Source organism: Camellia sinensis, chromosome 8 (assembly GCF_055761805.1).
Source record: "Camellia sinensis isolate YWXY chromosome 8, ASM5576180v1, whole genome shotgun sequence".
Taxonomy (NCBI): Eukaryota; Viridiplantae; Streptophyta; class Magnoliopsida; order Ericales; family Theaceae; genus Camellia; species Camellia sinensis.
In genome coordinates this window covers 39657665-39675740 of record NC_138968.1, presented here as the reverse complement: position 1 = coordinate 39675740, position 18076 = coordinate 39657665, and the positions used below count along the sequence as shown (strand labels likewise).

The window sequence follows — 18076 nt, the reverse complement described above, 5'->3', positions numbered from 1 at the left end:
TGGTGTTGTTTTCATTTGCTTATTGTTTGTCTGTGTCTTGGTCTTGCAAATAGTGGATCTATGGCGGGTTGCTGCTGTGCTATGTTGGTGGGGTTTTTGTTGTATTTTGTTGCCCTTTTTTCTTTGCTTTGGTTGGTTTCTCGCCAACTTTTGATGGTGTGCTGGCAAGGGATTAGGCGGGTTTATCAGTGCCTAGTTGGAATTGGTATGTCTCGCGATGATACTTTTTGCACCTATCTTTTTTCCTTTCCTTTCTTAATGTAAAGAGTTCTTTGTTCATCAATAAAAGTTTTTTGGCTGATCAAAAAAAAAATCTCAACCACCTAACAAAATTGGGATAAAATGTATCCCTCTTCAATTTTTTTTTTTTGCTACATGATTTGTTTAGGGGATCCAATTAGAAAGAGAATTGTTAACATGATTTTAAATAATTAGTTCAAATCCATCGTGATAAAGTCATTGAACTTAATTTTAAAATTCATAAGTAAACTACTTTATTTAAATTTAAGTTATTGTCCATAAATGATTAAAATTAAATCTCTTGATTTAAAATGCACGCTAATCTTAATCTAAATGGACCCTAAAATTATGATTATAAAAAATTTAGTCAAAAATTTTGTTTGGATTAATTTTTTGAAACTATATTTTTAGAAAAATAAAAATTAATTTGACAAAAATAAATATTAAAAAAATATATTTCTTCCCTCCAAAAACACAAATTTATATAAAAATAATAAATGTTATAAATTTTTTTTAATGTTTTTCACCAAATTAACTTTTAATTATTTATATATTTTTAAATCTGAAACCAAAACAGAGTCGCCGTCTCTCTACTAAAAATTCTGTGAGAGTTGTTTTGTATATTCATATTGCTGCTGCAATTGTCAGCGTTCGTGAGTTGGTGGTGACGATTGGTCACGTCTCTTCGTGTTTTTCATCTCTCTCTGGATCACTTTGGTATTCATTCGATCGGTAGCACCGTTTCACTCTCTTTATAATCTCATATGGCCCTTCACCACCAATACCCCTCACTCCTCTTCTCCAAAGGGTCTCTCTCTCTCTCTCTCTCTCTCGTTTGATTGATCTATCTCTATCTGTATCTATCTATGTCACTTGTTTTGATCTCATTTATTAATTGTCTTTTGCAGAAACGGCCAGGGAAACCTTCTAACAAACCTTCCATTGCACCCACACCCGTTTGCAACTCTCATTCACTCTGCGATGTTCCTCAACAATGGAGGTCCTCTCTCTCTCTCTCTCTCTCTCTCTCTCTCCTCTTTACTTCTTTAAACAAAAACGTAACTGTGACATTGTTACTTCCTCTCTGCAGTGGCAATCAATTCTCGCAAGAGGAGGAGAGAAGTTGCCGATACTGAATTATCTCTAGCACCCACTAACCTCTTCTCTCTACAACCACCACCACCACCACCACCACCACCAACACCGTCACCACAACCAGCACCACAGAAGATGTGTACGCCATTGTCATTGCCATTCTTGTCCTTCACATCCATGTTGACTGAAGATCGCACTGCCCAAATCGTAGAACAGAGTGACCAAATCGACGAAATCATCAAAACCCATGTTATTATCTCTCTCAAATTCAAATGGGTCTCCCTTTTTTTTTTCTTTTTTTTTCTTTTTTTGAACATGCAAATGGGTCTCCCTTAATTCTTCATTTTTCTCAACTTCAAAAACCATGTTTGTAAATTGGAATGTAATGCAGGCTGACCAGTTGCGGCGCACGTTAGCGGACAAGTGGCAGAGGCACTACAGTACGCTCATATACGCAGCGGAAGAGAGAGCGTCGAAGAGGCTGAAAGAGAGAGAACTTGAGTGCGAACTGGCGGTGCGAAGGAACGCAGAGTTGGAACAGAGGGCGGCGCAGTATAGCGAGGAGGCGCATGTTTGGCAGGCAAAGGCGAGGAAGTTGGAGGAGACAGCGGCGTCGTTGAGGGCGGCGCTGAGGCAGCAGGCTAATGTGCACGGAGGGGGAGGAGGGAGTAGGCAAGGATGCACCGGGTGCGGAGGAGGAGTGGCGGAGGACGCTGAATCATCGTACGTGGACCCGGACCGAGTTGAACCGGTGAGCATGGCATGTAAAGCGTGTGGGAAGAGAGTAGCGACGGTGATGATGTGGCCGTGTCGGCACGTGTGTGTTTGTAGGAGATGTGAAGCCGTTACTAAAGTATGCCCTGTTTGCCTCTCTCTTAAAACCGCCAGCCTTGAAGTCTTTCTGTCCTAGGCCCCACCACCGCCCCACCACCATCTGTTTATTTCTCACACATTTTTTTTTTTTTTTTTAAAAAAAAAAAAAAATTGGCTTCTGGTTGTATTTTGGGTTGGAGAATCAATGAAATTCATTATTATTATTTTTTTTTTCTTTTCTTTCTTTCTTATTATACTAGAATCTAAAAAGAAGTAGCAAGTGTGTCCCTCTAGTGTTGATTCTTAAGATATGGCACTCTAATAAAAGTAGTAAACTTGAATCTAGGTTAAAAGAATTCATTTCTTATATATAAGATTTAACATCTTAAATTTGTCACGTCTTAAAAATGATAATAAATTTGATTTGTCATTTGATATGTTTATTGAAAAAAATATATATTTTGAAAGTATAAAAAGCAATTTTAAAGGGTTATTTGACAAAAAATTCATCAGACAAAAGATAAATTAGTTAATGCCATTAATGCACTTGAGTTTCAGTGTGTAGGAGGCGCTGATCAAAATTCACTCACAATAAAACTTCAATACATTAAGGAAAAGTATAAAAAAAAAAAAAAAATCTTAAAAAGTTCAACACAAATTAAAACATTAAACTTTAAAATAATATAACTTTTGTTGCAGATGTCAATTTTTAATAAAATTAGTATTTTTAAAATTTTCTTATCATATCTATCAAATAAAATCTATGTTCATTATGAAATTCTTAAATATATATATATATATATATATTATTGTTACAGTGAAAATTGATATAAACAGTATCAGTAACATGTTGCTCTGGTAATATTGTTTAAGAAAAAAAATATATATTTTATTTTGTTCTTACTCAATTTTATGTTTTCTCCTTAAGAGGTTTATAAAGCAAAATAAATTGGGTTACTTTTTCACCAAATAAGGGTCCAATGGAAGGATTTTGACTAAATTTTCCAAAATTATACACCAAAGTGTTGTTGAATTTGTAGAGGGAAAAAAATGAAAATAATATTTCACTTCCTCTTCATTCATTTCTCTTTACTTTTCTGTCTTTGTTGCTATTTAGAATTCAAGATCAAATGGATTTGTTTCCAATTATGCAGAAATTATTGATTTTTTTAAAAACAAATGTTGATAATCTGTTGAAAATGTTAAATCTTTTCTGAGATGGTATATTGCAGTAGTATAACATGAGCAATTAGATAAGCCAAATATGCACAGTAGAATCTTCAATGAACAATGATTTAGGAGAATTTGGGAGATAAATCTCATACAACAATAATATTTGCTACATTCACGAAAAAATTTAAAGAAAAATAGTCGTGGCTCATTTTCGTTTTGGACATGATTCCTCAACCATACTTGGAATGAATTTAAAACACCATTTTTCTTTCACTTTCTGTGATTTTGACCTAAATTTTGACATGAGATGCAATTATGAAAAAAAAAAAAAATGAATTTATTTAAGGGGGATGCACCAATAAATCCCAAATTAATAACTTATATACATTATTTAGTCCTAAAAGTTTTCTTATAAACTGAAAAGTCCCATTACAATGTTTCAAACATCAGATTAATGTTTCGAACATTAGATTTCGAACATCAGATTAACGTTTCGAACATTAGATTTCGAACATCAGATTAATGTTTCAAACACTAGATTGATGTGCAAATGGGACTAAATGGAGCATAAAAAAATTTTTAGGACTAAATGGTTCAACTTTTCAGAAACTAGGACTTATGGGTAAATTTTCCTTTATTTAATTTATCTGACAAAGAAAATAGGTGAATATTGATTTATATAAGCCAACTCCACTTGAGACACTATTATTTGTTTGGTTTGGTTTGGTTTGGCTTGGTTTGATAAACACCGACCCCCAAATCAACCCATCCCCTCCTGCTTTAGATGCGACATACACAAAAATATTCACAGAGAGATATGGATAATATAGATCACAGTAAAAATAAAAAATAAAAAGAAAAAGAAAGATAACAGCTAACAGAACACTGAAACTTAAATTAAAGATGGAAATGTTTTTCTTTTCAATTACTGTACAGACTCAATCCACACTCAAAATACATTACAAGCGATTGAAATGAAAAATGAATTGGTTTACACACTACCCATAAGCTATTGAAATGAAAAATGAATTAGTTCACACACTTCCCATATTTATTAAGTGTGTATTGATCTCATCCAAAGTAGTGGAACCCACTATTTTGCACAAATGAAAATTTGTGTTTTGTTTGCAAACTTCGAAAGTATTTCAATAAAATCCGACTCAATGAAATGGGACAATGCTCAAAATAAGACCATAAGCGATGAAAAGAGACAAAGCTTTACTACATTATATGGAGAAAGGCTTCGAATACACATCGAATGCTTCATTAGCTGTTAACTGCGGTTCCTGCAGCAAAAGAATCAAAGTTTAAAATTAGCCTCACGATCACCATTGTCGTCTGACCAAGTTAGTGAAATATATATACACATAACTACTAAGATTATGCATGAGAGAATTTTGATATTAAACTACGGTTATAATCAATGAGTTTAACACTTGCCATCTTGAAATTCAGCATATTTTGAAAAGCTAGATAAGATAGATATTAGGAAAAAAAGAAACAAAAAAAAAAAACATGGATGCTTTTGCTCACATATTTTCAACAATACGGATTCTTTTTCATGTTATCCAGAAAGAATAAGCATACATAATCATACTATATAAGCTGGGAATCTGTGTTGGCCAAAAAAGAGAAAAATAAAATAAACCTTTTCGCCTTGCTACAAGAAACAAAAAAAGAAAAATGATCTACTACATGGGTTACAGGTATACACTGAATGTGAGATGTAGCAAAAAACTGAGAGAAGCCAATGAATAATGCCTGAGAAAAGGTAACGTACGATCTAAGTTAGATCATCTAACTAATAGTTCCATACTACAATCTCTCCATTTGATTTCTCGTAGAAAATAAGTAATTTCATCCTTTTAAATTATTACCTTGACCGTGCCTGAAGTGAGCATAAAATCATAACACGTATATTTCTGATTCTAAGAATTTTAACCAAGTGTATAGTCCTGGACAGAAATAACGAAAAATGATTCATATAGCTAACCCCATTTGATTATGACACAAGGCATAGTTTGGTTTGATTCTGATTCTAAGAACAAGAAAAAGCATAACATACTTCTTGTCAGTTCCTATGGTCCTAATATCCAACAATCATTTATTGCCTCACACATTGATGCTTACAATCTAAACCACAATTCTTAAGAAATTGGTTCAGCTTTAACGAAATGAAAACCAAATCCATCTTAGCAAATTGTGCATGATTATCATGATACTTGAACAATTTTATATGCCTTGGATATAATTATGAATATGTTACTATATAAGACTGATTATTATGGCTCCAAGGCACTTGAAACAAGCTTATGTTAAAGCAAGTTTAAGGCAGGTTGGTTGGTATGAAGTGCATGAATTATTGTTACGAGTTTCTGCTATAATTGTCTTGTAATTTCCTAAATTAGATATGCATAGTTAACAATAAGTTGGAGCATGACGCAATACCAATTGATAAATTGACTACTAAGGTAATAAAATAACATGAAGATCTTGTGAGGAAATGAAAACCACAATACCATATCTTTATAATGGTTGAGCATCATACATGAGTCATAAGGAATAAAACAGTTACATCTTGAGTATTTCCTTTCATTCTCAAGGTTCTATTTAGTGAGATATCAAGCACAATCAGAATAAGTGCAGCCCTTAGGGATTACCTAGAATTATGGATTTCAGGTGTCCCCGAATATTTGGGACAAATTTTGTTGAGTTGTATGAATTTCAAGAGTACCATTCTGTTTTCTAAAATTTTAACAGCTAGAACCACAACCTAACAGCCTTGTATCTCTCGCTAACCTTGTGAACCACAGTTGGTAATTTCTGATTTTATCATATAAACAGTAACTTCCGGATTCAGCCAATTAGTGTCGACCAACCATTTCATATTGTTTGCACCTATGCTACCTAGAACCAAGGTTGTTAAAATCGGGATCTTACGTGGGATCGTTGAAAGGGACTCGTGGATCGGATCTTAGAATTGGATCGAGAATCATAAGATTCTACGTTCAATATAAAATAAAATAAAAAATTATCGATATTGATAATATATGTTACGTAATTTTAAAAAGATTAAAGAAAAATGATAAATTTGATATAATGCATCTTTTATGTTTCAACATCAATTAGAAGAGACATTTGAAAAAAATATTTATATTCAAATTTTTTATGTAGATATACACATATACATAAATATATATAAGAATTAAATAATGACAAAAAAAAATATTAGGACCGGGATCGTAATAGAATCAGCATCGTCTGCAATTCTATACGTTTTTATGAATAGGATCGTAATAACTTTAAGATCCTACTAAATTTAAGATCCTAGTGTGATCTGGATCATTTGGCACAATTGAAATCGTAGAATTGTAAGATCCTACGATCCGGATCGAGATTCTGATAACTATGCCTAGAACGTGGAGTGTTGGGGTACATAGAATGGCAACGGCAACATCGTATGCCACATGCTATAAAATGTGGTTTAATAGGAGTAGATTTACACAAATTACATTATCAATTTTGTTTTAACAATTAGACATCCCATAGAATAAAGTTTACTTCTTTATAATAAAAAATTACGTGTATCATGTTTTGGAACATGCATTTCAAGATGTAAATTGCTAGGGTCTAAGCATTTGGTAGTAACACTGACTTTATCAAAGACTTATTTATTTAATTTTTGGAAAAAATCCACTTTACATTGCATCCCCGTGGTTTAACACTAGAGAACTTTACCCTTGCAATTCAAATATAGACAAATTGCAACCTCCGTCAATGATAGATGTGAAATTAACTTCTAACACCACAAATCCACTTTACATTGCATCCCCGTGGTTTAACACTAGAGAACGTTACCCTTGCAATTCAAATATAGACAAATTGCAATGATAGATGTGAAATTAACTTCTAACTCCATAATTTATAACTTAAACAACATTAACATCCCATGAAGAAAAAAAAAATTATTCAAATAAATCACAAATTAAATCTACTTAATTCAATTAAAAACAAAATTAATTCAGTTAAATCACTTAATTTTAATTTAATTATATTTTATATACAAACTGATACATATATACATATACACAATATTTATTTATATATACATACACTATATTTAACAACAAATCTTTTGACGGAGATGATCGGGGAGGAGAGAGGGGGCAACAGCGATGGTCCGGGAGGGGATAGGAGGCAAGAATGCAAATCAAGGAGGGAAGAAGGGGCGGTGGTGATGGGAGGGAAAGGGAGAGGAGGTTGCGAGACAACGGTGGACATAGGGGGTGGCAGGGAGAGGCCATCGTGCCTACAAAGTTTTCAAGGAGGGAAGAAGGGGCGGTGGAGGGAGAGGAGGTTGCGAGACAACGGTGGACATAGAGGGTGGCAGGGAGAGGCCATCGTGCCTACAAAGTTTTCAAGAATCCCATAGGATACTATACAATTTTGTTTTGTACGACCAAGCGTCAATGAAATGAACCTCCACGTTTGTTATAATTAATAAACTAATATGCCTCATTGTAAATTTTTATTAAGTATTTTGTTTTGTATGTCCAACTGTCAATGAAATGTCCCTCCATGTATTGTTATAATTAATAAACTAATATGCCTTGTTGTAAATTTTTGTTAAGTATCTTCAAATGAATTTTTTTTTTTTCTTTAAAGTACTAATTGGTATTTTTTAAGTGGTATCTGAATTAATTGTGATTGGTTTAGATAGTGCAGTCGTTATATTTATTTTAGGTAATGTTTGATTTATTGGAATAAATGTGGAATGAAAATTCCACAAGTTCTCTAAGAAATGACCACTTACAATAGTGAATGATAATTTTATTTATAAAAACATATTTTTTTTATTATTTTAATAAGCCAAACATGAAAATTGGCATTCTAATAGAATTATAATTTTATTTCATCTTCATTTCGATAAATTGAACACTACCTTAGTGTTTCTTTAATATTTGTAACTTAGCATAATTATTTTCGCCACTTATCAATTTTTTATAGAAGCAATTATGGATGCCTTTGACAATTGGTAAATATAGCCAAAAAACTTTAAAAAAAAAAAAAAAAAAATCGCTTAAAAAGTTAAAAATTCAAGAAGTCATACAAAAAATCAAAATTCATTTTTATACTCTTTACTTTTTATACATTTTTTTGTTTAAAAAAAAATAAAAATCAAAAAGTCATTATCAAATGTTTTAGTTTTTTTTACTTCATATTTTAGCTAAAAAACCAAAAAGTCACTTCCCAAACCAACCCTTAGTTTATGATATGATAACAAAAGTAAAATAATTAGAATTTTATTATCAATTTTTGTAATTATATAGTTTGATCCCTTGTGCACAATTTCATAAGAATTTTATTATCAAATTTTGAAATTATATAAGTTGGCCCCTCCTATGCACAATTCATGCTTCTGCCACTGCTGCAGGAGGTTGGGGAGAAGGCGAGGGCAGCAGTCTGGGCACCGAGGGAGGCGGGAGGAGATAGGTGGCGGCAGGAGGGGCATGAGGACGTGGCTGATGGAGGAGAAAGGTTAGGGTTTGGAGAATAAGATGAAGGGAAGGACAAACTTGCCCTTTAACATTGTATTTTGACTTTGACTGACATTTTTTCATTGCCAATTCTCTATTTGGTGAGTGTGGAACACTTCTGTCTTTTTGGATGGAATTAATAACAAGGGGCAAAGTGCAAAATGATCAAAACGATAAGGGGGTTTATTGGCAATTTTTAAATCACAAAGTGGATAAAGTGCTTCAGGGTGAAACCATAAGGGGGTAAAATGAATTTTGTCCTTTAATTTTTATTCAGCTGAGCAAAATAAACCACATAATCCTTGTCAAACCAAATTGATTGTTCTATGCCCTAACTTCTTTTTTGGGGGTAAGTATCTGCCCTAACTTGGTTAAGCTTCTAAGTAGATAAACAACTAAAAATCATGGACGGAAAATTATTTCCATGAATCTTCAATTTTTCTCTAGTACAACTATATTTTTGTAAAAACATAAAACATCTTACTATTTTCACTCCTCGTTGACACGTTCAAAATTAAGCTACATTTGGTACTATCTTTATTTTATTTTTTTTTTTGGGGTAAATTAAAATTTCATGCAAATCAAGCAACCCAGGTACAAAACAAAACTAGAACATACCCCAGGTCATCAAGCAAAAGCAAACCAAAAACATACTGGGTTCGTTTGGTTTGTATTTCTGAAAAATTTTTGAGAAATTTTCTCTACAAATAAGTTTTTAAAAGTAATCAAACCAAACAAATTTTTCCAAAAAAATTTCTCAAAACTTGTAAACCAAACAAGTTTTCAAAACAAATCTCTCTCACACACACATCAAATCAATCACTTTTTCCAAAACTCTCTCTCAAAATAATTTTCCAAAACATCTTTTGAAAAAAACCAAACCAAACAACTTTTCGTACTTTTTATCTCTAAAACACATCTCTCAAACACAAACCAAACATACCCACTATATTTCTAAAAAAAACAACAACAACGCACAATTAGTACACATTAATGTATGTTTGGGAGGGGAAAGACTGTATACACACTTAACTTTTGACATAATGCACAAAGTGGTGGTTCCAAGACTTGAACCCATAACCTCAAGGTTATGAGGCCAAGTCTTAATTATTGAACCAATTGTCACCCCTAAAAACATATTATATTTCTGTTGATTATAATATAATTTCGTTATGAATTCATAGCTTTCCTGCAGTGATATGCATGAAATGTACAACTTTGACGTAATGTGGGGAATTTTGTTCTTCAATTATTCTAAAATATAACCATCCCTATTTACAATTTGTTATGATGATTGCAATCAAATATAAACATTTTCATCGGCAAACATTCACAATATAAACATCTAACTCTGTTGCAGTAAAGAAAAACATACCTGTCTCATCCCGACACCCAAACTCCCTCCCGTCAAAAGCATAGTGAGAAGTGATGTGACAATGCCACCACCTAAATCATTGTTGTCTGTATTGCGGATGGTAGACCGCATTGCAGTTAGCATATTCCCATATGTAGTTGCGTTGCCACGTTCAATTGCTTGGATGAAAGAAAAGGTCATTGCACCAGTTGAAGTGACCTTAGATAGAGCCTGTCAACATAAAGATTTCCTGGTTGTTTATTCCCAATTGTGAGCTGAAAGACATATATTTGAATTCTTGAAAAAAAAAATGAGGAAGGAGTTAATTAAATCAGTAAAGCATTACAGCTGTATCAGCAGAGGTTTGATCATCATCACAGCCACTGAAGGAAATGACCTCCCCACCACTTGTTCCTTTCCATACACCTGATCGGGGACGATGGTCCTCCCATATATACCGCCCAGTCCTATATCCCCAAAATATACATACATTATAATAATGAATATTAACTGCACATCAATAATTTTTTTAGAGAGGAAGAGAGGAGGAAAGCAAGAAAGGTACTAATGTTACATTTGGTTCACTAGAATGAAGTGGGAATGGAATGATCATTCCATAGTCTGGAATGACCATTTCCTTATAATGATGAATAATGATTCCATTAACAATATACTTTTCATCATTTTTGGTAGCGAACCAAACGTGTCCATTCCATTCCACATTCATTCCAATCAACCAAATACTACCTAATTCTTTCAAGAAAGAATTAAAATACAATAGAAGGCCAGACTTCAATTTTTCCTTACCGACCTGTCCATCCTACAAAGGAATGGCAAATCTAACACGGTGCCACTATGACAAGCATCTATGATTGCATGAAGCTTGACCCCAGGAGGAAGAGGCCTGACAATTGTTGCATTAATCTCATCGTCGACAATCATTCCCTGTGTTTCAAAATCCAGGGGACAGAGTGTTTCATCAAACCCATCTATCTCATCCCCAGTGTAGTTCCTTTGCTGTGAACCATGACCGGAATAATGCAACACTAGTGAATCTCCTGGCTGACAACCTTGTACGAGCCAATACATTGCCATTCTGATGTTATGTTTTGTTGGACGCCTAAGAGGATCAGCTTCTTCTTCTGAAATACAACTTTCGTAAAAGGACTTGGGTTAGAAGTGGCACACATGAAACAGTTCAAAAAATAGAATATATATATATATATATATGGAACATCAAAAGGAGTCTCAACAAAAGTCCATGGTGTGTGAGTGAACCTGCTGCTAAGTCATACCAAAAAACAAAAAAAAAGTCAACGTTATTAAATATTCAATGACAATGAACAAGGGAGCCATTTAATTAAATTATAAAATTATCTTCAACATCTTTATGTGTTGCAATTGGAAGGTTCCTTCCTTATACAACAGACCTGAAGCTGAGAGTTGAGACCATAGTTAACTACATTTTAAATTCACATTCAACAGTGTGACTAAGGCTTCATGTTCAACAGTATCATTTTTTTCTAGAATGGATATCAAGGTTGTAATATTCAGCGTGCATGGATTCATATCTCAGGCTTTTAATTGAACTTAACAACGAACTGATCATAGCACTGGACAAGACAGCATCCTACACTCTCATATCAGTATGTTTGTAATGTACAGCAACGTTACCAAAACAAACTAAGCTTTGTGTCCCAATTAGGCGAGATAGGCTACATGAACAATTTTTTGTCATTCCATTCTATCAAGGATTATATGTGCAGTTAAACTAAACATATTCCTATTCTTCTTTTGTACCGCATTCCAAGTTAGTTTAGGCCTTCCCTTCTCCCTATCAATATTTGTTTGGGTGGACTATCAAAAGGGGCTTTATGTGAGTTGCATTTTAGTATTTTGATACAGGGTTCTCCAGCATCACAGAAATACTCAATCACAACCAATGGCTTCATCTGATGAAACTCTAGATCTCTGACATGGAATAACATGCTGCTGTCTTATCTGTCCTGATTTGAATAACATGCTTCAATTTTATTCAGCTAGGAGCTGGTGAACTTCCTGAATATTGCAGAAGCTCTTGTTCTCTTGATAATGAAGCAAATTCACCTTTTTGAAAAATTCTGGGCCAAATTACTGCATTATCTTTGTTATGGTACCTAGTTAACATTATTGATGATCATTGTTCATCACCAGCTCATAACATTTTTGAAGCAGTCTATCACATAAAAGGTAAATTATATCCGTAAAAAATAATGGCTTTAAAGAAGAAAAGGCCCAAGTAGATGCATCAGTTGAAGGTTCCAAGGCCACTGACTAAAAAGCAGCAGATGAGACTACTTGTACTGGCAAAGAGGACCAGTTGTAAGTTCCAATGTAGAAAAGTTCTAAAAAAAGTGATGAACTGATAATATTTTAGGGTGTATGATAAACAATTTTAACAAAATGGAATGACGAAGAATAAAAAGGAAAAAGAATATGGAACACCTGCTAGTTGCAGTACAAAGATTTTTAGTATAAAGAAACCATCCCAAGGGGAATAACATTTTTTTACACAATCATGTGATCCATGAACTCAGTGGAGCAACATTTATCTGAAGGAAGAAAATCAAAAAGCAAATGGGCATCCAGAATTTGTAGCCAAAAGATTACATTTGACAATCTTCCTGAACAACATAAGCAAGAACAACAATCAGCAAATCTTATCGAAAATTATACACAACAAACTAGATAAGACAAATGATAATTCAGAAATGTTAAATGAATAAGCAATGAGCGTTGATAAAAACAAGACCAGAGGGCATGGACTCCAAAAAACTATCACAAAACAACCTATAGGGTTCTCAGATAGTGGCATATTCAGGATCCAAGGAATCAATAAAGCACATTTTGAAATAAAAGAGATGCCAAGTGCTACAAACAAACATATTAGCTACCTTCTTCTTTTTTTTTTTTACGTGAATGAGTGTTATTTATTGGAGGCATCCAACCCAAAATCAATTGGAAGAAGCATGGAAACCAAACACCGAACCAGACATAGAAAACAAATGGATGGATAGGGTTCGATTTTCTGTTCCTACCATTGTTGATGGTTGAAGGGGCAGCTTAGAGAAGATGTATGACAAGTCCCTAAACATTCGACCCGGTCTAACACTCCCCGCTACACATCTGACGCGGTCTAACACTCTTGTACAACCAACCCGTACCCGGTGATATGGAGTTTATAAAAATATCATAGAAACGGATTTGGGGCAAAGACTTTGCCCACGATCGACCACCAAGACTTGGCTCGAATATCATGTTGGATCACCAATTGGGATTATCCCAAAAGCTTAAGATAACGATGTGAACAAAGCAGTATTACTCTGGGAAATTCAGTTTAAAAAAAACAAAACAAAACAAAACAAAACAAAACAAAAAGATAATAATCTGTCACAATCGATTCAGAATAATTCACAATGATCATTTAGCAAATTATAACAAATTAACAATTAGCAATTAAATTAAATCTCAGCAGCTAATTAACCGATACACGACGATCAACAGAAATTATATATAAACTAAATTACAACGAGAGAGAAGCGAATTACCAGTGAGCATGAGAATGGAGGGTTCAGGGAACTTGAAGCGATTGATCAACAAGTGCTTCATACACTTGGCATCATTGATGCAACCTCTGAGCTCGTGTCGAGAGTTCCGATACGAAATCCCACAGATCACAGCTCTCTTGCGTCCGTGGACCGATGGGGATTGACCGGGCGCGTGGTTGTAAGGAGACGGAACAGCCGGCGGAGGAGGAGGCTGAGTCTGCGGCGGAGGAGGGTAGTGGTGGTGGTAGGAGGAAGAAGGAGGCGGCGGAGGAGGGAGGCCGCGAGGGTCAGCGACGTTAGTGACAGCCTGGCATAGGGCGCATCGGATGGACCTGGCCCCTGGTGGTAGCTGTAAAGGTGTGCGGCAATTTGAACAGTCCACCAGCATCATCATTTTAGAGAGAGAGAGAGAGAGAGTGTGGGTGTGTTTTAGAGAGAGAAACGAGAGAGATGAAAGAGAATTTACAGAGAGAGAGAGAGAGAGAGAGGAAATTGAAAGGGGTGTGTATGGGGACAGAGATATAAGAAGGAAGAGGGTCAATCAGGAAAGAATGGCAGTTGTAATAGAAGAACACGGAGATAGAGAGACTGACTTCGAAAAGGGAGAAGAGGGAAATATAAAAAATAATAATAATGACATCGGGCAGCTGCCCATCTCCGGCTGTATTCTGTGCAGTGCGTACGTGTGAATTTTTTTTTTTTTTTTTTGAATTTAAAAGCTTCATTGTCGTGGCCTTCTATGTTTTTCCTTTTCCTTTTCCTTGGGTGAATCTATTTGTGCCCATCATCATCTTGTTTGGTTTTTGGAATTTTTTTTATTTTTAATATTTTTTTTTGTATTTTTTGTTTTTATTTTTTTAAATACACTTAATTTAGATATGTTTTTAAAATACAATATTTTTAAAAAAATCTTTAACCAATGGGGCGTTCAGGCAAAAAATTCATCTTGGATTTTTTTTGCCCGAAGGTCTACATACTAATTTTTAATGGTCTTTTTTGGTATAACTGTTACGGCAGTGCTACGTAGCTCGAAAGCTACCCCCGAATCTCCCTAAACCCTAAACGACGCCGTTTTTGTTTTGTTTTATTTTGTTTTTTTTTTTTTTTTTTTTTTGCAGAAGAAGAAGGAAGATCAGAGAAGAAGAAGAATGAGGAGGGAGGAGGAGGAGAAGGAGGGACTGGAGGGGGCATAATATTCGGGGGAGGAGGAGGCGAAGGCGGGGGCGGGGAGCGGAGGCGACGAGCTGCTGCTGCGACGATCGGCGACGGCGGAGGCACACGCGACGATCGGCGGCGAGCTTTCTCCCTCTCTCCTCCTCTTCCTCTCTCTTCTCTTTCTCTCCCTCTGCAGACTCGAAAATGGAAGGGGAAAAAAAAAAGGCTAATGCCCAAAACGACGTCGTTTTGGGCATTAGGGGGATTCGAGGGGCAAACTCTCGAGCTACCAAACATTATTTTAACTGTTAAAATAGATTATAAATTATAACTTAGCAAATTATAGATTATAACTTTAATCAGAAGCTGTTAATCTGTTTGGTATAACTGTTGGAATATACATTTAAGTTATTGAGTAGTATTTGTTAAATAAACTGTGAAGTAACTTTTTTAATTAGCTTTTATTTTTTATTATTCACTATTTGTCTACATTTCTTATAAAAAATAATAATAATATTTTATAATCCATTTGTGTCTTTTTCTATTTTTAAAAAAAATAAAAAATAAGTTAAAATAAGTAAGGGGTGAGCAGCTTCTCAGAATCAACTTTTTTGACTTAAAATAAGTTATTACAATCACAAGCTGTTTAAAATAAGTTTAACCAAACAGTCCAAAATAACTTTTTAAAAGCCAAAAGTACTCAAAAAAATCCCACCAAACAACCCCCTATATCCATAAAGACAAACTATCATACAATGACCAAAATATCCTTCCACTTCTACCCCTCACTTTTATCCCCTCAAATCTCTCTCTTTGTTCAAAAAAAAAAAAAAAATCAAACCCTCAACTCTCTTACACACAAATTGACTGCCTCCTCTCTTTTCTCCTTCACCGGTGCCTCCTCTCTTTTTTCTCTCTTAAAAAAAGTTAATAAATAAATTAAGAGATAAAATTATAAATAAAATATCGTTTAAAACAAACAAAAGAAATTTTTACCAAAACTATTTTACAAAAGTTAAACATTTTACCAACAAAAAATGTCCATTTGACATAACACCTTACAACCTCTTTCGATTGAATTTATCACCAATTTACTCTTAAAAAATTTACTAAATACAAAAATTATATAAAAGAATACAAAAATTTAATATATTTTCTTATTTTTGTGTATTTATTGATTTTTTTATATATCTTTGCAAATATTTTACTTTTTAAGTGTACATAGGTTAGTTGTATCTAAAAAGGTAAAGAATTGTTTAAAATATTAAAAAAATTCACTAAAAATAAAAAATATGAAAAGTAAAATAAAATCATTTTTAGAAAACCAATCAAAACCAACTTTCTCAATTTACATACACATGACTTGAATTTTTTATTTTTTTTTTAAATCCGCACCAATATTTTTCAAGTAATACTAAACTATATTTATCTTTTCCTATCACAAACCTTAATCCTATGAGTAATGTTAGAGATCCTAAATAATTTATTAAATATTTTATCAAATCTCTCACATAGGTGTGAGACCTACACACATGTGAATTTGTGTATAGCATTACCGAGAGATTTGGTAAAACATTTAATAGATTATTTGGGATCTCTAATATTACTTTAATCCTATTGACATTTTCACACCTCGTCACATATTTTCACACGCTTTCCCATGACCCTTCTCAACTCTAACATCTCTCTACGCCCCTTCACATTGCACCTACTACTTCCCTCTGCCTCCATAGCTTCCCTCGCCTATCGTGCCACTACCGCTTAACCCATCCTTAATTACCTACCCACTAATCCACACACACTATTTCTTTTTCTCACTCAATTGCAATTGATCAATTGCAATCTAATCTCTCTTTTTTCTAGATCATTGTCCAAGTTATTGGTGGCAAGCTAAAAATGCAGGGTTGTGAAGGGGTAGGGGTGGGTAATGGGCCTGCGATGGGCTATTAGGGAAGGCATTGCGCTAAAGACGAGGTGGTCACCAATAGTGGAAAGCATTGATGGTGGTCGCACAATGGCAGGGTAGTGACTAGATTAGGAAGGGTGTGGCGGTGGTATGACAGAGTTAGGGAGGAATGGCAAAGGTGAAAGATTCCAAGACAGTAAAAATGGCGATTGTTGATAGTAATGGTGGTTGTTGATAATGTGTACTAAGAATGTTACATATATTGTCTATAATGGTATGTTAGGAAAAAAGAAAAAAAAAAAAAAAAAAAAAACCAAGCAATGATATGAATACATATGAATTGTGAGGATTAGTGGTCTTTAATAAAATTGTCCATGATAATATTCTGTCAAATTATTAACTTTGGCCCCTGACTTTTTAATTGTAATACATTTGATCCTGAATTTTAAATCTTGTTCCAAATAAGGACAATTAAAGATACCATCGGTTTTTTAAGGGCAAAATCGTCAATTTGATAAAATATAAACTAATTTGACAAAAATATATATCAAAAAAATATTTTTGAATTTTAAAAATACTAATAAAGATAAAATTATGTAAAATTGATAAATCTTTTAGACATTTATTTATTTATTACCAAATTAATTTTTATTATTTGTTTGGATAATAATCATGTAAATTTAATTTTTAAAAATTAATCATGTAATTTTTATTAATTTTAATCAATTTTACATAATTTTATTTGTGGTGATTAGAAATAATTTTTAAAAATTTGAAAATATTTTTTGACATTTATTTTTGTCAAATTAGTTTATATTTGATCAAATTGACGATTTTGCCCTTGAAATTAAACAATGATATCTTCAATTGTCCTTATTTGGAATAAAATTCATAATTCCGGGTCAAATGTGTCACAATTGAAAAATCAAGGGTTAAAGTGACACAAGTCTCAAACTGTAGGGACTGTTAGTATAATTTACTATAATTTGTCTTCTTTTTTTAAGGTTTTTCGATTAAAAAAATAAGATTTTTTAAGTTGTAACTTGTATTTTTTTTTTCCCTCTTTGCTTTACTTATTTGAAACTCTCAAGTACATGTTGATAAAAGAGTGACATGTCTTTTCTTAATTACTGGTGTAAAAATATTTTTGAGAGCATTTGGAATATTTACACAACAAAAACTATTTGATAACATATTTAACTAGGCATGTTAACTT

General features: G+C 33.5%; 2 protein-coding genes across 2 annotated transcripts; one reads left to right on the top strand and one right to left on the bottom strand.

Annotated features, from left to right (window-relative positions):
- The first annotated feature begins 866 nt into the window (after positions 1-866).
- LOC114293191 (BOI-related E3 ubiquitin-protein ligase 1-like) lies at positions 867-2381 on the top strand. The gene is made up of 4 exons (XM_028237251.2): positions 867-1048; positions 1149-1240; positions 1331-1584; positions 1727-2381. The coding sequence occupies exons 1-4, from the start codon at positions 1005-1007 to the stop codon at positions 2243-2245; spliced, it is 909 nt and encodes a 302-aa protein (XP_028093052.2). The 5' UTR covers positions 867-1004; the 3' UTR covers positions 2246-2381.
- A 1815-nt stretch (positions 2382-4196) lies between these two features.
- On the bottom strand, positions 4197-14425 carry LOC114300812 (metacaspase-1). Its single transcript, XM_028245694.2, has 5 exons — positions 13800-14425; positions 11024-11354; positions 10559-10679; positions 10234-10443; positions 4197-4607 (listed from the first exon to the last, which is right to left on the bottom strand). The coding sequence occupies exons 1-5, from the start codon at positions 14191-14193 to the stop codon at positions 4548-4550; spliced, it is 1116 nt and encodes a 371-aa protein (XP_028101495.2). The 5' UTR covers positions 14194-14425; the 3' UTR covers positions 4197-4547.
- Between the last annotated feature and the right edge of the window lie 3651 nt (positions 14426-18076).